The sequence below is a fragment of the Colossoma macropomum genome, unplaced genomic scaffold (assembly GCF_904425465.1).
Source record: "Colossoma macropomum unplaced genomic scaffold, Colossoma_macropomum, whole genome shotgun sequence".
Classification (NCBI taxonomy): Eukaryota; Metazoa; Chordata; class Actinopteri; order Characiformes; family Serrasalmidae; genus Colossoma; species Colossoma macropomum.
Window position 1 is genome coordinate 28,557,423 of NW_023494800.1, and position 24,320 is coordinate 28,581,742.

Sequence of the window (24,320 nt, forward strand, 5' to 3'; positions counted from 1 at the left end):
TCTGTAGCTATAGCGATAATTTTCGCTACAATTTTGCTACAGGCTTCAGGCAATCCGCGCAAACTGGCTGGTGGCGACGGTGCAAACCTGACTGAGCCGCGGACAGTTTCAGCAAATGGGAACACGCTGATCACCCCTTACTAAAAGCTTAGCTCAGGGGTCGCAACCGAAATGTTAAGAAGAGCCATTTTGTCCTTTCAACAAAAATTAAACCACCTTGGGAGGCACAACGTTTTATGTCCGTTTTACCATCTTGGCTGTAAGTATATCTCAGTATGTGCTGATAGTACAGGCTAAAATATAACAAACACAAACGCAGACTTACTTTGCTCTGCTTTAACCTTTAGCTCAGCTATAGCCGCTTTTCTTGCATCTCAGGAAACTTCTCCGCGAGTTTCTTGTAAAATGTCTCTCAAAGTTCAACTTTTTACGAGGCTGAAGTCACTTCTCATTCTCCAGCTTCTCGTTTGAATTGCCCCGTTCCACCTTAAATGGTGCCTGAGGCTCCGGAGTGTACAGCTGTGCCATTTAAGGTGGAACGGGAGAATTCGAACGAGAAGCTGGAGAATGAGAAGCGACTTTAGCTTTGTGAGTTGTTGCAGATTGAATGTATCAGGAAACCAACTGAGTGCTTATAACTGCAAATAAGTCCATCCATCTCCAAATTATCAATGTTTGTCTGAAATCTTTTTTTTGCCATTCTCTCTTTTACTATTCTTCCTTTTCTGGAAAAATAGCTAAGTTGTAGCTTGCTACAAATTTGGGAAAGTAGCTACAAAGTAGCTAGCTACTAATTTTTCAGTAGCTATCCCAACCCTGAGTATAGCACATACAGTCTTTTTTTTATTTGAGGACTGAATGCTGAATATAGTGTAGATTGAATGTTCATTATTTATATATAAAAAAGAAAATTAAGATTCTTGGATTTCCATATCTCAGAAATAGTGATAAAACCTCTTCCACTTATTCTTCTAAATCAATCTTAGACAGTCTTTACATTTGTAAGGGACCTTAAACTGCATTTGCCACACAAAAAGAAAATATTGCCTATATTATCATGTAATGACTTTTGGTGAGGGAGCTTTTAGAGGTGGTTCCTATCACCACCACTGTGAACAATTCTGCCTCTGAAGTTTCTCTAGAGTGGAGCATTTCACACCAAACCTCTCTGAATGACTTTGTTTATCTCTTAAGCATTATATTATGTAGAAATGTAAAAAAATTGGTGCAACACCACTTTAAGTAAAAAGCGTAAAAAAGTACTAAAACAGCTTCCTGTTCTTTATGTAGGTTAGTATTTTGTTGCATAACCTTTCTTTTGGATGAGTTCATGACTTCTGGCATGGATTTTACACAACTGATGCTTAGTTGTGAGCATAGCAGGTATTGAACACTTCCTGTCTCTTTTCACAACTCACATTTTCACTCCACATTTTTTTTCAACAGATGAAGTAACCTAAATATGCAACTTCTTTTAGAATGTTAACGAAATTTGGAGTAGAGCATTGGAGATCACTGGTTTGAACATGTATATTTGTACATCTGGATTCATTTCTCCACATTATTTTTAAGTAAAATGCTGGTATTCTTGTTATTATGTGAAAGCTTTCTTGTTTGTTTTCTTGTTTCAGTTGGGCCAAATTTATTGACTGAGTTATAGTGTAGCTGGAATTATTTTTTGAAAATGGTAAAGCACAATCTCCATAATACATTAACAGATTATACAATAGATATGTATGTAATAGAGGCACCTCAAGCACTGTTAATATACCTTCATCTCTTATAGCAATAAGAATTTAGAAGTCAAAGTTAGGGCCTACCTTTCTTTAGAAGCCATCGATACTACCAAATATTACAGTATTGTATCTGTGAAGATAATAAAGTGTCTAAGCCCAGACAACAAGCCATGGCTGAATGATTAATTGTTGTAATATCAAAAGGGCTGTCTTAAGAAGTTTAAAGTGTCAGGCTTGAACAGAATTCAGACACGATAAGGCAAACAGACAGATAGAAGGCTCTGTAAGGCTCTGAACCATTTCACACCAAACATGAATCTCAATGACTCTGATAACATCTAAACCTTTGAATTAAGCAAAAATCATGAAAAAGTTGTCAGGCTCGGGCAGAATTCAGATGCCTGCAGACCACACTTAGGTAAAAAGTGTTTATTAATAAAGGGAGTATCCGTGATCAAAGTCAGCCAGTCCAAGGTCAAAAACCAATACAGTAACCATGAGGAGAGTCCAAAAAGCATTGTCCAAAAAACAGAAACAGGGTCAAACCAGAAATCATAACAATACTGAGAGGGCATGGTAGAAGAAAAACAAAGCAAGATTCGTACAAGAAATGGTAAACAGACAAATGGAAGGCTCGGTTAGGCTCTGATAACAAAGGCAATACTTCGCACTGAACTAAGATAAAGCCTGGGCTTGTATACTTAACTAACGGGTTACCATAACAAGGAACAAATGAGAGTGGTCAGTAATCGGGTGAGGCAGAATGTTGGAGAATCATGTGAGGGAAGTTGGTAGTCATGTGATCAGGAGTGGGGTTCTGGGAAGTGGAGTCTGGAGGCTGGCAGGCACAGACAATGGGAACGGAGGGAAGAATGACAAAAATCAGTGGACTTCCCCTGTATAGAAAATAACTGCATTAAAATTGCAATCACAATGTGGGTCAGAAAAACCACAATTGGATATTATCACCAAATCTTTTAGCTCTACAACAAGCATACCCATCATGAATAACACTCAATAACCAAATAATTACATTTTAACAAAACAGTTGGAAAAAACTGTGGGTATACAAATGTGGGTACTATTGATTCTAAAATACAAGCACAAATATAGCTGAAAACAAGATTGATGGATAATAAAAAACATGTAAGCACAGAACTGCAAGTATAATATTAGTAGCCTGCATGCAACATGCTACTGAATGCCTACCTCATGAGCTTGTGATTGGTGTCAGTGTGTTGCATGCACAGTGTCTAGATAATCATAAGAAAGAGCAGAGTCCTTGCTTGACACAGACATATGCTCCTCACGCATTCCACAAAGTACTGTGCTTTTTTAACACTGAAAATGTCGGCAACACATGATGCTGATTTAATGTCAAAAAGGTCATTCAAGTGTTCTGGTCTAATGTTAAGTCACAAACGTCCATGGGGTGCCATCTCCGAAAAAACGGAAGAGGGAGAGTCTGGTGATAGGAACAGAGTGGAAAAAAAGTATAGTCCATCCAGTGCCACCTTCACCTTACCTGGTAGGAAACTAAGACTAGCTGCACATAAGAAGATTCTTTCTGGACTGATGACAAAGTGTGTAATCAAAATCTGGAGTACTACTTGAAAGAGCATGCTCAAGCCTTGTCTGGAGTCTTGAGATGCAATCCTGAATAAAAGCTTTCTGCAACATGAAACATGAAACTCATTAAAACATGAAAAATATTGACACTAATCATGCCTACTGAACTACACATGACCATTAAATATGGGTAGAAGCTACCTAATAAACTGGCTGCTCCTGTATAATCTACACACCCGCACACATACAGAGCTGATATTCAGCTTGTGTTTTACAGTCCTGCTCCTTACATTTTAGGCCCACGATCGGTCACATCTAATTCACCTCATCAAGCATTCTACTAATGAGTTTATAACCTCAGTCAGTCATGTTAAGGTAGAGGTAATTCGGCAGATAGAATCCACTTTCACAGTTGACCCTCAACACAGTTAATATTCTTGAACATAATGTAATCTCTTGGATGGAATATTCTAATCATTTCAAGAATCATGATTTTGTTTACACAGACAGGTGGCTACATTGATGAACATTCAAAAGCAATGTTTAATGCAAAAATCATTCGTGAGAAGCCTTTGTTTTAGCATTTTTTAAACTACTTTCCACTATCACCCAAATGGGATGTTAAGAACAGATCATATTTTATATATTATTGCATTACTAGTTTAAACAGACAAATTTTGTAACCAGTAGTCTGATAAAAAATCTTTTCTTTGTATATTTCAGTTTTACAATGACTTCATAAAACGCTTACTTACAATGAGTTCATAAAACGCTTAGCCTGACCAGGTCATCTTACTCATATCATTTTCTATTTAAATGATATTCATATATTTATTATTAACAAGAAGTTTTCACGAAATATGTCATAAGACAATTTAGAACAGAAAGTAGTGGCATATTTAAAATTACTGTAAAAAACTGAATCCAAGGATTTTTACGAAACATTTCACATGCTGAACCGCATTAAATCTGGTGAAACAGGACTACATATACTCTCTTTGTAATCAAACATGCAATTGGGAAATTATTTTTTAAGTACTAATGATACTGACAGTATATTCATAAAAGCATTTTGTGACAAAATTGATCAAAATATTGATAAATACAGTCATATTGCCCAGCTCTAATCTCAGCTATGTCCGTTAAGTAACCGGCTGCTGACAACCTCCTTTCTTCCATCTCTCTTCTTCTATTCAGTCTTTAACATTTAGTTTAAAGAATAGCTGAAAAATAATCTCTTTGCATCAAAACTTTTGTGATCACTCACATGAGGTACTTTAGTATGTTCATGAGCATTGTTCATGTTAAACATGAGGCTCTTCTGGTGGAATTTGCGTTGTTCTGTAAGTTTTCTATCGTGCTCCGAGGCAGGCCAGGCGATGTGCACAAACACTCTCCCGTACAAATTGACTTTAATTTAAGGTTTACTTGCACACTAATTTATTTTAATTATAACAGTCATGCTACTTCAGTGTAGGAAAAGTGGTTGTAACACAGATGCCAACAGGCTAGCCCACTACCCAGTGCTTCGCTTCGCTTTGCGTACATTGTAAGAAAGAAATCAAGCATTAGCTTATATCTGCACAAATAACCAATAAAACAATAAATACTAGTATCTGATGTGAGCTTATATTAAGAGGAAAAAAAATTTGTTGTTGATGTTTTTCAGTTTTTGACATGATTTGAAAATGCCTGTCATCCTTTACATTGTTTCTAAATTTCATTAAGAACGGACCAAAAGAAACCACACAGAATTACTTGGAAAAAAGTCTGTTTCCATTAACTTAAATTAAAAAGTAAAGTAGGTTTTTTCCTTTTCCTGTAAAGTTATCATTTTCGAGATACAAGGTTTTCTTCCGACAACAGTGATAAGCAACTTACAACGTTCCACTGGCATGCTCTTCCGCCATGGATCTTCAATGGCATGTACTTGGTGACAAAGAAGCCCCTTCCAATGACCTTACAATGTTTTTGATTGGCCAGATGTGAATTCGATTAGATCTACGCTTGTTTGCTTTTCCCGAGTATGCCAGATGTTTCCCTGAATTTCCAGATCTAAATTTAACAACCTGAATTTAACAACCTAAATTTTACAACCTGAATTTTACAAGCTGAATTTCCCACCCTATTTGAAAAGAGACTTCAAGCCAGTCAGTATTCGCTGCAGTATCCGCCCTGCTCGTGTTCTGGTTGTAGCGTGTGGGTGTGGTCTACACTCCAATTATAAGCAGCACATGATCTAGCATGATCTGATTTTCTTTACTGCTTCAGAGCTCCAGCATCATATAATAAACGCCAAATAGAAAATCATGTTGCTCATGTTTGTTTTTTGAACTAAAAAAAGGGCAGCTACAGCAGTTTCTAGTTCATGTATTGTCAATTGTAGATTTAATTGTAGACAGGCTAAAGTAAAATGAAAACTGAATGAAGCTGTCCTCACTATTCGCTGTAGGGACTTGCGGTCGGATGCGGTGCAATTCCCAAACCAGGCGATAATGCAGCTGCTTAAGATGCTCTCCACGGTCCCCCTGTAGAACATGGTGAGGATGGGAGGGAGGAGATGAGCCTTCTTCAGTCTCCATAGGAAATAGAGGCGCTGCTGGGCTCTCTTGGCTATGGAGTTGGTGTTGAGGGACCAGGTGAGGTTCTCTGTGATGTGGACACTGAGGAACTTGGTGGTCCTGACGATTCCTCAGAAGAGCCAGTGACGTTCAGTGGGGGGTGGTCACCTCGCACTCTTCTGAAGTCAACAACCATCTCCTTAGTTTTGTGTACATTCAGAGACAGGTTGTTGGTTCTGCACCAGTCCATTAGCCGCTGCACCTCCTCTCTGTATGCTGACTCATTATTCTTGCTGATCAGATCCACCACAGTCATGTCATCAGCGAACTTGATGATGTGGTTTGAGCTGTACTTTGCAGTACAGTCATGAGTCAGCAGAGTGAACAGCAGTGGAGTAAGCACACAGCCCTGAGGGGGCCATTCAGTGTTAATGTAAACACGCAGTCCCCCACCTCGAGTCTTACCGCATAGTTCAGCATCTCTGTCCACATGGAAGCACAACAGGCTGTCGAGCTGAATGGCTAAGTCCGGAGTGGAGCTCATCATCCATGTCTCTGTAAAAACGAAAACACAGCATCTCTGAACTCACGCTGGGTAGCCCGCTGAATCCGGAGGTAGTCCAGTTTATTCTCCAAGGAACAAACGTTTGAAAGAAGAAGCGATGGAATGGCTGGTCGTCTGGAGTTAGCCATTAGCCTAGCGCGCACCCCGGCTTGCTTGCCTCGCTTCCACCTTCTCGCTCATCGCTTTCAGCCAGCAGGCTCACGCAGCGCCGTGGATCGTAGCAGGCTCTGGCGATGGTAGACGTTGGTGCTGGTTGTAGCAGTCATGATTTTTGAGTCGGGTTACCCAACAGATAGTAAAACAAATAGCGAAAAAAGCACCGTTTTGTTGTTCCCGAAGTGGCCGCTGCAGCTACACGCCATGCCGCCGGAACCGGGGTAAAATATATTGTTTCTAAAAAAAAAAAAAACAGTGAAAAGAAGCGGCTGACAGAGTGACGAAATGCAAGTAATGCTAATTACGTCTTTATAAACCTATTCAGATATTGGTTGTAACTAGTTACATTTAGTCAAGTCAAGTCAGCTTTATTGTCAATACTACAATATGTACAGGACATACAGAGTATTGAAATTGTGTTATGCTCAGACCCCATGGTGTAGTGATAACATTAAATAGACGGTAAACAGGAAAAGTGTGAATTTAAATAGACACTAAAAAAACACTAAACACTAATCGTAAAAAAAAACACTAATTGTAGAAAAATAGAATAACAAAAAATAATATAAATATAAGAAGGTCCCTGAATTTAACAATAAAGTGACATAAGGCACATACAGATTAAGGTCTGTGGGTATAAATAGTGCAAATATAAATAGTAGTGCAATTATACTGAGCTTATGGAGCAGTTAAAGATGAGTGCGTAACAGAAAGTGATGGGTGCGTCTCTGAGAATGTCAGAGTTCAGTATTGGGGAGTGGGGGTCAGGAACCTGTGTTTGACCAATACTGTCAGAGTTCAGTATTGGGGAGTGGGGGTCAGGAACCTGTGTTTGGGTCCAAACTTTGTGTGTGTGGGGGGCAGAAGTGGGGAGAGGGGTGCAAAGTAGGGAGAGAGTTGAGCATCCTGACAGCCTGGTGAATGAAGCTGTCCCCCAGTCTGCTGGTCGTGGCCCGGAGACTCCGCAGTCTCCTCCCTGATGGCAGCACTCTCATGTACATGTACTTAGGTTCCACTGCAGTAATCAGCACTACCATAGATTTTCAACCTGTTTCTTTCGTATTTCTACTCAAGTTGTTTTTGGGAAGGTACTTTTACTTAATTATTTTCTGCAAGTATCAATACTTTTACTTGAGTATTGATTTAGGCTACTCTTTCCACCTCTGAACCTGATTATAACAATCTCAGTGTTTTAATGCTGCTTCAGTCGGTGCAGCCTCAGCAATTTTTGATAGCGAACATCTCTGAAGAACATCAAGCTCTTCTATCTTCTTTCCTTTGCTTTAGAAGGTAGACTGCAAGGACTAAAGTTTAGTAAATTACACACGTGGATGTTTGTTTATTGAGCAGAAGTTTTGCAGGGATGCAAGCGCTCTGTTACTCTCACATTCACCACTATGAAAACAAAATAGAAATGCTTATTGTCTTATGACGATTTAAATTTGACCAATCAGGTCGTTAATGCTTGGCCAAAAATTTGCTCCATAATCCATAATCAAATTCATATTGTTTTTTATTGCTGGCCTGTCATTGTTAACGAAGTGCAGGAACGATATGAGTGTTTCTAAAGAGTGACATGTTAAAGCAGTAGTCTGTGCAGACAGTGCAGTAAAATGTGCCAATACCGATACTTTTTACTTAGGAAAGCAGCTTATCTATTTTCATGTAAGGGAGAGCAGTTACTTAAGAGGTGAATCTATCATCAGTATGCTAAATCTGAATACATTTCCATGACCACAAGTGATTTTTGCTTTCCGCTGTTAATTATTCATGTGCATGTTTAAACCCAGAACAGAAAAGTTTTTAGGCAGATAAGAAAACTATTTTTTATTACTTTAATGAAGTTAATTTGCAACAAGAATTCTGCACAAAATTACTACTGGAGAACAATAAATGTTTTAAAACTTTGCTTCAGTCTGTGGTTTCTGTTCAGGAACAATTAAATAATAAGAAAACTTAATTTCTCTCTTTAATTGCACTTCTCTGTCTTTTTGTAAAATAAACAAAGTGCACAAAATTATTACTGGAGAACAAATGTTTTAAAACTTGAATTCTTTTTCAGTTAGAGGTTTTTGTTCAGAAACAATAATTTAATATACCACTTCATAAGCTACCTGGATAATCTTTGCCTCTCTGAAAGGACTCTGCCAGTGACCTTTGTCTTTGTGCTGGGGGTCTAGGTCTGTCTGAGGGATTTCCCTCCTCTCTTCAGCCTCAGCGCCACTGAGTCGCGTGACAGCACAACAACAAAACGGCAGAGCAGAGGAGGAGGAGGAGCACAGTGTGCGTATAAGATGTGAAAGGAGCGGTGGTTGCACAGACATGTTTACTTTTTGATGAAAAGAGAGCAACGGATTGAACGTAGAGGAGAGAAGTATCGATCCCATCACGCTAGTATCGATCAGATACCAATACCAACGTTGGTATCGATAGTATTGATATTTGGATTGATCCGCCCACCCCGAGTCGCCACAGTACTTTGAAAAGTGGTGGATCAAATGTCCTCTCTGGATGCAACTAAATTCTGTAATCACAAGTCTTTATTGAAGTGAAGTCAGCATCCCTCCTTGCTCTTGTGAGAGGCTCGCTGTCCTCTGAGAGCCAATATTTTCCTTTGCAGAAAAGATGCGCTTTGATGGATGGGAAAGTAGCGAACGTTTGTCGCAAGCTTGTTCTATATGAACAGTTAAATGTGAATAATTTTGCATAAACATTTAATTGTGAACAGGGTTGTTGTGAATAATACTTACTTGCTTCTTTGTTCTAACTCGATTCAAGAGAACCTGCATTTCAAAATAGATGATGTTACAGCTCATAACATGAAGTACGATGGCTTTTAACATTAACATTAGCTAACTAGATCGCTAGCACAGCTTGCTGAGAGGAATCATCTTCATCCAGTGAGCCGTTGTGCTTCGTCTTCAGATGCTCCAACATAGAGAACATGCTCCCATGCCAACTAAAGTTGGCTTTGCAAATAGCACAACTGACAAGCTTTTCTTCTGAGTTTAGCATGAAATTAATACCGATTTATATAATGTGCCACCAGATTTACCGCAACATTAAGAGCAAATAGGTGGTAACGTATGCTGATTCATAAACAAGGATTACTAGCTAGTTTTACAGCTTGCGCAATGTGAGGCATGGCCCCGCTATTATCTCATTTAAATATGGCAGTAGTAATTCATAAGACACAAAACACAATTCCCCCCAAAATAAGGCCTAATTCACACAGACAATAATTTTTTCATAAACTTTCTTACTGCTGTTGTAGGAGAAAAAGACTTGCTTGAGCAGGATTTCAGATTGGGAGATTTAACTGGCACTGTATGTAAAAAGGCCTCTTCTTCCTGCATCAAATTCCGTGTTTGGTGAATCCCCCTTCTGTTTGTGGAAACTAGGTTTAGCTTTGTATCCGAGGAAATGAATAATTTGACATGTTGAGATTCTAATTACATGATCAAATTGATTTTATTGTGAGCAGTTTTAGTTTTTGATCCTGTTTTTCAATTTAAAACAGATTTTATAAGTAAAAACTCAATTAATTGTATTAATATTTACTAATGGAATTTCCGTTTTCACATGTGCAAATCAAATTTCTGATTTCATGAATTATATATTTACTACAACCCCACTTCCAAAAAAGTTGAGACAAAATATAAACAAAAACAGAATGCAGTACACGTGCACATCATTTAAACCCTACATATAATTGAACAGAGTACAAAGACATAAAGTGATGAAACTTTATTGAAATTTTATTGATTGAACCATCTAGTTTTTTGAAAAAGATATGCCCATTTTGAAATTGATGCCAGCAACACGTTGCAAAAAAGTTGGTACATGTTTACCACTGTGCTGCATTCCTCTTCTTTGAAAAACACTATGTAAGTGTTTGGAAACTAAGAAGACTAATTGCTGTAGTTTTGAAAGTGAAATGTTTTCCCATTCATGCTTGCTATAGGATTTCAGGTGCTCAACAGCTTGGGGTCTCCTTTGTCATGTTTTTCATTTCGTAATGCACCGAATGTTTTCAATGGGTGACAGGTCTGGACCGCAGGCAGGCCAGTTTAGCATCTGGACTCTTTACTACAGAGCCATGCTGTTGTAATACATGCAGAATGTGGTTTGGAATTGTCTTGCTGAAACAAGCAAGGCCTTCCCTAAAAAATTGTTGATTTCCACTACAGAATCGTGTCTGTTTTTAATACAGTGCTGCCCGAGGTCCCAAAGATAATGGCCAGCAAATATTGTTTTTTGGCATTCGTCCCTTGCATACAGAGATTTTTCTGGATTCTCTGAATCTTTTATTGGTATTATTTACGGTAAATGATGAAATCCCCAAGTTCTTTGCTATTTTATGTTGAGAAATGTTGTTCTGCACGTGCAGTCTTCCGCAGAGTGGTGAACCGCCTCCACGTCTTTACTTATTCAGGTGTTTTTTTAGCATTACACAACTTTACCAGACTTTTGTTGTCCCTTTCCCAACTTTTTTAAAACGTGTTGTTGGCATCAAATTCAAAATAGGCATATATTTTTCAAAAAACAATAATGTTTCTCAGTTTCAACATTTGATATATTGCCTTTGTACTATTTTTCAATGAAATATAGGGTTTAAATGATTTGCATTCTGTTTTTATTTACATTTTGCAAAGCATCCCAACTTTTTTGATAACGGGTTGTAGTTGACATTTAATTTTAACACAGGTAAATTGAATTCCTGAGATCAAGAAAAATAGAAAATAAAAGCTAAAATATATTGACTTGCCATAGTAATTAGACTTTTAGCATGTAACTTTAATTTTAATTTTTGTTTAAATAATAAAATGTTACACTTGAATTCATATTATTAAAAATCCTTACTGCAATTATCATGAACTGAAAAAAGGCTTGAAATCTTACCAATGAGAAATGAAAAGTTTAAAAATGAAAATGATTTTGTCTTTTTTCTAGTACAAATAACATTTGCTGATAGATTAACTTTATTTGATTAAAAATTAAAAGCATCTTTACCAAATAATTTACTATTATTTGTCAGCACTTCTTCCCTCAAAACATATAGCTCTGTTTCTGAGAATTTTCATTTTCTTTGTTTATGTTTATTTCTTATCCACTTTTGCTGCCAACCAGAGCTTCGCTTGGCTAATGAGTCCTATAAAATAATGTGTTAAATAAGCTAGCAGTACACAGAGGGTTTATCATTGCAGTAGTTTATGTACCTTTTGACATATCCTAGACTGTGACATCAGAGGGGACGAGCACAACAGGTAGGACCATGATGGTCATTGTTGTCATTATCACTTTTATTACTATAGCGCCTTTCCCATGCTCAAGGACACTTTACAATCAAAGAATATGAGCAAATTACACAGGATGTACACAGTTAACAACAAAAAAACATAGATGTTACATTTACGTGTAAGAGGAACACTGATAGCATAGTGAAAAGTATGTTCTTAACAGACATTTGAATGAAGATAGAGAGAGGAGGTTTCCCAAATAGACTTAGGGAGAGTTCTCCATAATTTGGGAGCTACTGCTTTAAATAATCAACCACCCATAGAGGACAGTTTAAACCTTGGAGCATGAAGAAGGCCTAAATACCTTGACCATAAGGTACAGGATGGGACATATAAATGAAGAAGCTCAACCAGATATTGAGGACCCAGACAGTACGGAGCTTTATATGTAATAAGAAGAACCTCTTACTGAACAAGGTAAAAAGTGAATTATCTGAAGGGCAGGGGTGATATGGTCAGTCTTAATCAAACAGATGAAGATTCTAGCAGCAGTATTCTATAAATACTTTAACCTACTAAGGGCTTTATTAGGGAGACTGGATAAGAGAATGTTACAGTAGTCTGTAACCACACCAGCAGCCTTTGCACCGTTCTTTGGAGAGTATATATTTGAATTTCATATGTTGAAAATTAAAATGACAAACACTACACATTTTAATAGTGTACATGCAGTATTCACTACAATTTGTGTCTACATGGTTGTCTGTGGAGCTTTGAGTCAGTGAGGACTAAGCTACAGTTAGGCCCAGAAATATTTGGACAGTGACACAAGTTTTGGCATTTTAGCTGTTTACCAAAACATATTCAAGATACAGTTGTATAATCAACATGGGCTTAAAGTGCGGACTCTTTAATTTGAGGGTATTCACTTCCTAATTGGAGGAAGGGTTTAGGAATTACAGCTCTTTTAGTATGTAGCTGCCTCTTTTTCAAGGGACCAAAGGTAATTGGACAATTATCTCAAAAGCTATTTCATGGGCTGCATGGGCTATTCCCTCATTAATCCATCATCAGTTAAGCAGGTAAAAGGTCTGGAGTTGATTCCAGGTGTGGCATTTGCCTTTGGAAGCTGAAAAAAAGAAGAAATCCATCAGAGAGATATCAGAAATTTTAGGAGTGGCCAAATCAACAGTTTGGTACATTCTGAGGAAAAAAAGAGCGCACTGGTGAGCTCGGGAACTCAAAAAGGCCTGGACGTCCACAGAAGACAACAGTGGTGGATGATCGCAGAATCCTTTCCATTGTAAAGAAAAACCCCTTCACAACATCCACCCAAGTGAAGAACACTCTCCAGGAAGTAGGTTTATCAGTATCTAAGTCTACCATAAAGACTTCATGAGAGCAAATACAGAGGGTTCACCACAAGGTGCAAACCATTAATCAGCCTCAAAAATAGAAAGGCCAGATTCAATCAAATGCAGCAAGGTTGATTGGACGTTGCTTCACAGTACAGATGGACATTGACCCAAAACATACTGCGAAAGCAACCCAGGAGTTTTTTAAGGCAAAGATGTGGAATATTCTGCAATGGCCGAGTCAATCACCAGATCTCAACCCGATCAAGCATGCATTTCACTTGCTTAAGACAAAACTTAAGGCAGAAAGACCCACAAACAAGCAACAACTGAAGACAGCTGCAGTAAAGGCCTGGCAAAGCATCACAAGGGAGGAAACCCAGCGTTTGGTGATGTCCATGGGTTCCAGACTTCAGGCAGTCATTGCCTGCAAAGGATTCTCAATAAAGTATTAAAAATTAACATTTTATTTATGGTCAAGTTAATTTGTCCAATTACTTTTGAGCCCCTGAAATGAGGAGGCTTTGTAGAAAAATGGTTGCAATTCCTAAACATTTCATAGGATATTTTTGTTCAACCCCTTGAATTAAACCTGAAAGTCTACACTTCAATTGCATCTCAGTTGTTTCATTTCAGATCCAATGTGGTGGCATGCAGAGCCCAAATCATGAAGATTGTGTCACTGTCCAAATATTTCTGGGCCTAACTGTATGTCATCATCAAATCGTTTCTTGGAAAAAAGACACATTAGTGCAAATGAGACAGTTCAGATTTGTAGAACAGTTGTGGATTTTTGTTGCTTTTTTGCAGAATTTATTCAGACATAGGGTACCCATAGGACAGCTTTGTTTTTGGCCATAAAGTTCTAAAACTCCAATACTTTAGGTTAGTCATTTATAATAATAAATATTTAAGTATTTATTAAAGAGTAAGTTATGCAATCACAATACAAGCCAAACAGCCTTCTGCAACATTACTACCTGTGTGATTTGGGAATTTGTGAGCAGCATATGCGGAGGGTAAGTGATGGCAAATCTTTATAGGACCCCCCCACGGTTAACTCCAAGCCAGCAGTGTCACGGATTCTCCCTTTGTCTCTCTGAGAGTGTCTGTTTCTTTCCCTCTGTGGTAGCCATGTGCCTTTTTGTTTTCTTGTACCATGTGCTTTTGTTCTTGTTCTGTGTCTCCTCCCTGGTCCTGCCCCCTTGATATCTGCTCCACCTGTCTGTGCTCCGCCCCTCATTAGTCTCAGGTGTTTCTTATTTTCCCTCAGTGTATTTATACCCATGTGTTTGTTCAGTATTTGTCTTGCATTGTGGATGTACTTGTGGATATTACCTTGTCTCTTGGTTTCTTTCATCTTGTAGTTTGGTTTTGTTTTTGTCATGGACTTGTCTATTCTTCAAACCTCTGCTACTCTGGACTCTGCTAACTCTAATTTATAATAATAATAATAATAATAATAATAATCTCTAATAACAGCAACTCGCATTTGCATCCTGCCTCCTTGCCTCCACAGTTACAAGTAGTCTATGATGTACAAGCTAAATCTGTATGCACAGCAATATAAAATTGTTTTTTGACCTCGGTATTAAATATTTATATTTGTTTTTGGTAAAGATGTTTTATGACATTTGTTTGCTTAGTTAAATACATTTCAGAGGACATGTTTACAAGTGCTTAAGTAATTGAGGAGTTATTTCATCCTGCTGCATACAGTATGAGGAACTTGTATTTGTTTCTTAATGACCTTGTGCTTTTCCTTGCAGAATTTCAGACCAATCAGCAGTGGCTTCAGCCCTGTTCCCAAAAGCCTGTCCCCCCAAAAGCGCCACCTCTTTTGTGCCCATCAACAATGGCAATTCAAGGCTTGTGCCACAGTACAACAACCCTGTTGGCCTATTCACAAATAACAATGGCAACAGTGCCTTACCCAAACATATGGCCAGTCTCAGCCTCAGCTTTTCAAACAGGTATGTCATAATCTTATTTGTGAAGAGTAATCTTCTGGCTATCCCTTTGCCTAAACTACACAAAGAATCACACACAAACATTTGCAGACAATAAAGGTGTATGTACGCACTCTCAGGTTGCACCTAGCTTGGTCTTTCCAGCTAAAAGACAAACAGTAATGTAACTGCTTTGTTGTCAGCCGATGGAGTGCAGTGAAAAAAATGATGAATTGGAGAAGCAAATTTGAGTGTTTTAGTCAATAATGGTAAAGTGTCAAGTGTCCAGTACACTAGCATATGTTTGTGGTTTATGTGCTTAGGCTCTCTATTTGGTAACTGTAATAATGGTATTCATGTCATTGAAAATACTATTTGATTATAATGACTATTTGATTATAGTGTTTTATTCCCTAGAGATTCTGAAACTTTGGTATTAAAAATGGTCTTAAAAGTGGAACCACTATTAAGAGCCCAGTTTATGTTGAAAACCAGTCCTTTATTATTTGTAAATTGGGTTTTTGTTTCTTAGGGGCAGTTGTGAAGTTAATTACCGCATAAAATGATTTGATCCAGTGCAGCCTCTGTAATGCTCAATTTTGTTTACAAAAGGAACATAATTTTAAGTTGGATTACATTTGACATGATAGAGGAAGTTGCCATTCTTATGATGGGTAAATGCTTCATTTACATTGTACCACCTAAAAGACTTGACCTCTTTTTCCTAAGCCCAGAGCCAGCAGTGCAGTACCCTGGTGTTCACAATGGTTTTGACACAGAGTCTGATGTCTACAAGATGCTGCAGGACCATGAAAAGCCAGTGTCTGTACCCAAGCAGTCTGGCTCCTTTAAGTATTTACAGGGAATACTGGAGGCTGAAAATGGAGGTGAGCACAACCGACCCAGGTTTCAGTTGAGCCAAGACGAAATAATATAGTGCCGTAATCTCAAACTTTTTTCCAAATTTAAAAGCAAATTTAATTTCATTTAAAAAAAAAAATTGCAATTCAATCATGTAGCATTTCCTATGCGAGTGTGGATAATTTAACGTATAATTCATATATACATATATATTCAACATAGCCCAGTATTGAACACTACATGCTAGTGTCAGGTTCAAAAGCCTGAGTCTGTCATGGTTTAGAGTTGTATTAGTGCCCATGGCATGGGTATATAGTGAAAGGTATTGCAATGTTGTGCTTTCTTGTTGATGTGTACATATTCTTGCTATTGTTTTGAAATAGCGATACACAGGTCTGTAAAATGTATTTTGAAAAAAAATATGCCACTACATCACTGTCCAAATTCAGTCTCCACTTTTTTTAAACTTGTCCATTCAGGCTTAGCTTTACAGACACTGAGTACAAGGATAAGGGCTGTTGTCAGGCACAATGTGAGGAGTACAATTGCTGTAACACACTGGCTTATTGCCTTATTCTTTTGCTTTTTCTATGTGGATTTGCCTCTGGTCTTTCATTAGTTGCATAAATAAGCGAAACCAGAATGCTGATTTACATCGCTTATTTCAGTGTCATAAGCCAAGTATGTTTACTTTTTAAACTTTCAAGTTTCAATACTTTATTGCAATATTAGTCAGACTACTAGGAATTTCTTTAATTGCTGTTCAAACACACAAACAATACATATTCATTCACAAAATAAAAAAGTTTAAGATTTTGGAGTGGAGTTCAAAAGCCTGATAGTGGAAGGGTTGGTACTATTTGAGATGTTCTGCATAAGATGCTTTGAAACTTTGAAATACCAGACACATATAGAAAAGATCAACACACTTTTCACAATAGCTCCATTAAACCGTATCATACAGTCTATAGTCACATCAAAGTTCTTAAGCTGTCTCATAAAGAAAAGACTGTGGGGCACCAGTATTAAGAATTTGAAGAGTGGAAAGCACTTTGTTCATTTTAACGACCTGCACGAAGACTGGTGAACATCAAGCATCTGAAGCTTATCAAAGAGTCTTAAAGGCATTATTGTATTAAATGCTGAGCTATAATCTTTAAATAGATTCATGTAGATGTGCCTGGTGCTTCCAAGTGTTGCAAAATAGAATGGGAGCAGAGTGACACAGTATCCTCAGCTGACCTGTTCACCCTATCTGTTCCAACACCAGAGAGATGACAAAATCAGTCTTTCAAAAACTTTCATAATAACTGAAGTAAGAGCTATAGGTCTGTAATCATTGAAAGAGGTTTCACTGGACTTTTAGGAACAGGGACAATTCCTGTGTTTTTAAAATATAATAGGACCCTACATGTTTTCTGTGACAAAAATATATGTTTAAATATTAGTGAGTCAGCACAGAGCTTTTGGGTGGCTGGAAAGACTTGGTCAGGTAACTAAAATTGTGCTTCAAGAACAAAGATGTGACTTTATATTCTTTGGTAGTGAAAGGTGATGCAGAGATAGCCACGGATTGTGCATTAATTTGCCTACACTGTTATAAATAAAGGGGATTTTTCATTCATCAAGGTACAAACAAAGTAAATGTGCCCTCAAAGGTACAACTGTGGTTTTAGGGTCCAATTGTGTACCTTAAAGTTTTTCCCAGTAGAAAAGTATGTATTTGTACCTTTTAACATAACCTAATATTTTAAACAGAACAATACAATGAAAAGCATGAAGACAAGATGGGGTGTGTGGCGTCAATACAACTTAGAAAATATAATTTCAGTTGATAACAGTACAGTTATGTCCCTGAGGTACAGTTAAAGGTCCTGAGATATACCCTTGAGGGTCCCACCCCAGTGATAAGAGAGGTACTGCCCCAGTGACAGTTTTGTACCTTTTTTTCTGAGTGTGTACATTTTTGTAAATCAAATCTGCAATCAAAATCATTAAGCTGGTCAGGAAGCAAGAAATCAAAACCTGACCATATTTTCGATCTTGTAGTCAGTATCTGCTGAAGATATTTCCATGCGTTCCTGACATCTTCTTCTGTTTGCATTTTCTTATTTTATTTTATATTTTGTCTTTGTCTGCTTTGTCGCCCTCTGAAATTCATACTTGGCTTTATGTAGCTCTTAATCGCCACTGTTAAAAGCAGCGTTCCTTTTCTTATATAAAATCTTAATCTCCTTGGTGAACCATGCCTTATTACTAAAAAGTTATTGTCTTAGTTGGAATAGAAACACCCTTTGGAAAAAAAAGGGAATACATGATGTAAATGTGTCTGCAAATTCATCCAAATCATAATGACATTCATCTCTAAAGACATTCCAGTTCGTTGTACTTAAACAGTCATTGAGCATTTCTGTTGCTTGTGGGACAAAAATGCATTTGATACAGCCTGTGCTACTATACCAAGATGGTGGCTGCAGCTGTCAAGAATGTCTAGATTCTTCAGTTTGCTTCTATGTAGACAGTGCTTAACATGTTCTGGCCAATGATTTGTGTAACATCGCTCTTATTAATAGCTCACTGATGTTAAAGGAGATTAAAAAAGAGGAGAGAGTAATGCCTTCAAAAAAGATTTATTGTTTGTAATCCACCCTGGACTGTGTAGAGCTTACTTGTTGTTGACAAGAGTCTACAATCTACTGAATGCTCACAAGACTTCTCTTTCTCATTAAAATTTTATGTGAAATACTAAATTTCTCTTACTGAAGTGAGTTGCATTACTGAATAATAGCTACCAAATCTTTTTTTCAGATATGCAAATATATAACAAATGTATATGCTTTTCTCTATGAACATGTCTCACTATCAATAGCACAGGTTCTGTTGTTTCCACTGTGTGTCATTAATTGATGTTTTATCACTGTTCCCTTAGCGTTTATTAAATATATACATTTTCATTCTTACATAGAAAATGTCACTGGAGTGAGTGGGGGGCCCAGATGTCTAGAAATGGCCCTTCTCTGAGGGTACAGGGATCAGGTCTTTAAGTTTATAATTCAGGCAGTCAGTCAACCTTTATTTAAACTCTGGGTGACCCTCATTTACAATGTAGCCATTATACAAAAACATTATACAAAGGATTGAAAAGGGTAAATATACATTTGTGATTGTAAAAGTACAGCAAAGAAAATAAAATACAATAAAGTGATATACTAATAAAATGATAAAAGTAAACTCAATGACCAATCAAAAATAAATCAAGCAAGAGAGCAAATAAAATAGATAATATAAAATAAACTTAAAAAACTAAATCAACTAAAAGAGTTGCAGGCTGAATGGAGCTGGTTGGAGATTAAAAATGTTTTAAATAGTCAAAGGATACCAGCGAGTAGAGTTTTAGAGATTTATGTACTAAATGCCAGCTCACTGGTGCACTGTAGCTCAAAGCAGATTTCCCAGTTCAGTAAAAGTTTTTGGCACCTGAAGGGTGATCCAGTCACTGGAACAAGTTTGATAATTCCCATTATTTAAAAGAGAATTGTTGTGATGTTGCCAGTGAGTCTCTGTAGATAAACAGTAACCAATGTGTTTCGCGCCGCACTGCCAGAGAGGACCAGCCTACTTTTTGAAACAGTATGAAATAATGATCCACTCGTACCAGCACAACACACACTAACACACCACCACCACGTCAGTGTTACTGCAGTGCTGAGAATAATCCACCACCCAAATAGTACCTGCTCTGTGAGGGTCCATGGGGGCCCTGACCACTGAAGAACAGGGTAAAAGGGGGCTAACAAAGTATGCAGAGAAACAGATGGACTACAGTCTGTAATTGTAGAACTACAAAGTGCACCTATATAGTAAGTGGAGCTGATAAAATGGACAATGAGCATAGAAACAAGGAGATGGTCATAATGTTATGCCTGTTCAGTGTATATAGAATAAAATCGGACCCGGAAATGGACCTTGTGGAACAAGGTGGCGGCAGTAAATCAGATTTATGGTGTCCAGGGGCTATACACTGGTGCCTACCAGAAAGGTAATTCTGGGCCCAGGTTGTAGCTTTGGCATCAAAGCCAGTGTTTTGTGAGCTCTTTAAAAGTAGGCAATGATAAAGTGTGTTGAAAGCTTTGGAAAGGTCAATGAAAAGGGCTACACAGGCTTCTTTCTGTCTATGGCAGTAAAAAGGTTATTTAAAACAAGCGTGGCAGCAGATATGGCGCTGTGTTTTTCTCTAACACCAGACTGATAGCTGCACAGGACAGAGTATGCATAAGGGAAGGACCCGAGTCATTTACTAAGGCTTCAGTCGCTACATTCAAATTACAAGCCTCATTGCTCAATTCTAAATTTTTGCTCAGATCTGATCTTTCTAACATGATGGCTCACATTTGTGTAGGTAAGTGACTTAAATCTCGAATCAATAATGTGAATGAACCAGCATCCTGAAACAACCAGCATGCGCACATCTTTATCAGCAATGTCACATGAATAAACCAAATAAAGTAAACCAATAAACCAAACTAACCAGCAGGAAAAAGCCTTCGAGAAGAAGTGGTCCAGTTTATCTTCCCACAGTAGTTTTTCCAGGGTTAATAGTAGTAAGGTAAGTAGCTACTGCATGTGGAGAAAAGGGCTTGAGTGCGAAGAGATTATGGCTTACTGCAAAAGAATCAGAAGCATTAAAAGACAGTAAATTATTAATATCATCAAAAAGGTGTCCAGCAGTAGAGTAATGTGCATTGAAAGCTTGGCAGAACTCATTTTGGTCAGAGATTAAATGGTCATCAAGTAAAACACGGGTTGGAATAGGAAATTATTTGTTTTTAAGAGGATTTACTGCCTTCCAGAAATTGCAAGGGTTTGAACAACAGTTAGTCGTTAGGCAAAGAAAATAATCTGATTTGGCTTTTCAAGTCGAAGTACATTTATTTCTTAACTGCCTATATCTAAGACAATGCTCTCAAGCTCTGGTTCATCTGGCAAGGGTCCAAGCTTTTTAAGCAGGTAGGAATTTCAGTTTTACTATAGTGCCATGTCGATGTCTGAAATTTCAAAAATGGAGTGAAGTTACTAAGTCAGAAAGAAAGGCTTATTCATTAAAATATTTAAAAATTCTTCTAACCACTATCCATGGGCCTGTCTTTTTATTCTAGTATTTCTAATGCATCCGATAGAGCAGTGGACACTAAAACCGTAAACAAAAACACCAGAGGCAGTAATTTTGTCACTTTTTTAAATTTTGTCATATTACAACTCCAATTCCAAAAAAGTTGGGACGTTGGGTAAAACGTAACTGTAAAATAAAAACAGAATGCAATGATTTGCAAATCTCATGGACCAATATTTTATTCACAATAGAACATAACACATATCAGATCATGTCTCAGAAGTGAGACATTTTACCATTTCATGAAAACAAAACATTAACTCATTTAGAACTTGATCTCAAAAAAGTTGGGACAGGGGCAACAAAAGGCTGGAAAAGTAAGTGGTACTAATACAGCTGAAGGAGTAATTTGCAACTAACTCACATGACTGCATATAAGAAGAGCATTTTAGAGAGGCAGAGTCTCTCAGAAGCAAAGATGGGCAGAGGTTCACCAACCTGTGAAAAACTCCATCTAAAAATCTTTCAACAATTTCAGAAAAATGTTCCTCAATGTAGAATTGCAAGGACTTTGGATATCCCACTATGTACAGTACATAATATCATCAAATGATTCAGAGAATCTGGAGAAATCCCTGTACACAAGGGACAAGGCCGATGGTCAATATTGGATGCTTGTGATCATCGGGCCCTCAGATGGCACTGCATTCAAAACAGGCATGATTCTGTACTGGAAATCACTGCATGGGCTCAGGAACACTTCCAGAAATCATTGTCTGTAAACACAGTTCACCATGCAATCCACAAAGGCACATTAAAGCTGTATCATGCAAAGATGAAATCATATATAAACAGTATCCAAAAATGCTGCCAACTTCTCTGGGCCCAAGCTCAGGCTTTTTTAAGTTATTAACGATGAAATGTTCAAACTAAAAGTAAAAACACTAATGCAAAATGTTTGTGGAGATTTCCAACTGAAGGCATAAATGGTTATACTCCTAGTTTTGCTGAGATATCTCTGTTCCTATCTTCAGGTATTTCCCCAGTGGACAGAACTGGAGCAAGAGGTGTGCGATCACCAATCCGATCCCCTATTCTCAGCCCCATTACCCCTCTTGCTGGCTTACAAAAGCTGCCTCAATGCACACGCTGTGGTAATGGAATTGTGTGAGTATTACCCTTTCAGTAATTGTGTTGCTATGTAAATGTGTAAGCATTGCAATATTAATAGATGTGTTGGTCTTCTCCAAACATCTGATTAAACGTCTTATTTCTCTGGAACTTTAAACAACTTTACTCTAAGGGTGTCAAATTCAGATCATAGCATTAAGCTGAAAGCATATTAATATGGCTGTTGACCAAATAATTTAAAATGCACGCTTTTATTTGAGTTAGGAGAAATTACGTAGCTAGTGATGTCTATTCCTAATGTTAGCTAGTCAGTTTGGTAGCCAGCTAACTAAATTACTACCTCTATAAAACAGAGAACTAACTGAAAGGAATACAGTTCAATGTGTCAGTATATTACACGTCTTAATGTATTGCAGGTTTTAATGAAATGTTCATTAACAGATAAAGCCAACTGCTGACTTAGCATTCATTATTCCCTTTCAGAAACAAAATACAGAACTGATTTTCCATTGCATTATATGCTAGTGATGTTTTTGTCATTTCACAGTGGTACCATCGTAAAGGCCAGAGACAAGCTTTACCACCCAGAGTGCTTCATGTGTGATGATTGTGGTCTGAACCTCAAGCAGAGGGGCTATTTCTTCATTGAGGACAACCTGTATTGTGAGACCCACGCCAAAGCCAGAGTGCAGCCCCCTGAGGGCTATGACGTAGTGGCTGTCTACCCCAACTCTAAAGTGGAAATGTTCTGATCAGTCTTATCACATAAAGAAGAGGTTCTCAAGCCCATGATGTTCTGATGCCATGCAATTTACAGAACTCATTAGCATATTATCAGGGCCTTCAAGAACTAGATTAGGGTTAGGTTTGCTAGAGCAGTAGCATGGGGTCGCCAGGACTGGGCTTGGGAACCACTCATATAAACACACATACGCACTTATACACTTTATACACACTCACACACACACACGTACACACACACACTTATATGTGTGTATAACCTTTTAATTCACTTGTCTTAAGCAATCCATTCCTAAAAACTGTCTGTGTGAGACAAAAAAGAAACAGCTCCACTTTCTCTCAAAATTGCACCGTAATTTGTTGTAATGTCATTTGCCTGCTTTATTTTTCTCATCTGCTTTATTCTGAGTATACTCAACCAAGAAGCTTTTTCTTTGATAAGACAGAAAAACAGATTGCAGAAGGAACTTTGGCTGTGAGTAAAAGGGAAAACAACCAAGATATACCATAAGATTTTCAGGTAGTTATGCTGGTACATTGAATTCTGTATGTGTGTAAAGGCAAGACATTGTGATTGAGAAATCAGATGTAAAACGCTTTTCAGAATTGATGTTTCAGTTTGTTTGTTCTGTAAATCATCTGATTTATTGTAAACTCACTTACTATTACTTTGTGGAGTGCTTTAAAATTGTATTTTTAGAATTCAGAGGTTTTCAACAAACTAGATATTTTTTCTTTAGATGAAAAGCTAAAGACTAATATGTAGTGACTAAGATGTAGTGATTTTCTACTGTTACGAAAATTGTGTGCGCATGTGTCATTCATATATATATATATATATATATATATATATATATATATATATATATATATATATATATATATATATATATATATAAAATGTATATATGCACACACTTCTCCTTTTGAACTCCTAACACAGTATAACTTGGCCTTTTCCTGTTAATAATGATGAACTGCTAATTGATAGATGAGTTATTGCAAATATTTAATTTATTGTTGTGCCATCACTGTTTGTTCTGTTTTTTAGTTACTGTGTTTTTAGTACAAATAAATTAGCAGGATGCCAAAAAAAAGTATTTTTATACAGTATCATTTTATAGCAACCTGTGGCATGACCGAGCACCGTCTGTGGAGCGGGAAGCTGGTCCCGGCAGAGCAGCAGGTTGATAGGTTATGACGTTTACCTGTGCACAGTTCTCTTTCTGCCTACTAATAGATGTCTCTTGCACTCTGTAGGTGTTGAGAGAGGAGCCCCAAGGTGCAAAAGATAAGCCTTAGATGCCTGACAGTTAACAGGCTTTATTTTTGTGTTTGAGAGCTAG

At 37.5% G+C, this 24,320-nt stretch overlaps 1 protein-coding gene across 1 annotated transcript in view; it reads left to right on the top strand.

The window, feature by feature from the left end:
- pdlim4 (PDZ and LIM domain 4) overlaps nt 1-23,796 on the top strand; it is a 56,890-nt gene extending 33,094 nt beyond the window's left edge. Inside the window, 5 exon segments of the mRNA XM_036587513.1 lie at nt 14,952-15,010; nt 15,012-15,155; nt 15,861-16,018; nt 22,137-22,269; nt 22,781-23,796. Coding sequence (XP_036443406.1) covers nt 14,952-15,010; nt 15,012-15,155; nt 15,861-16,018; nt 22,137-22,269; nt 22,781-22,985 — 699 coding nt within the window. The 3' untranslated portion in view covers nt 22,986-23,796.
- Nucleotides 23,797-24,320: the final 524 nt, after the last annotated feature.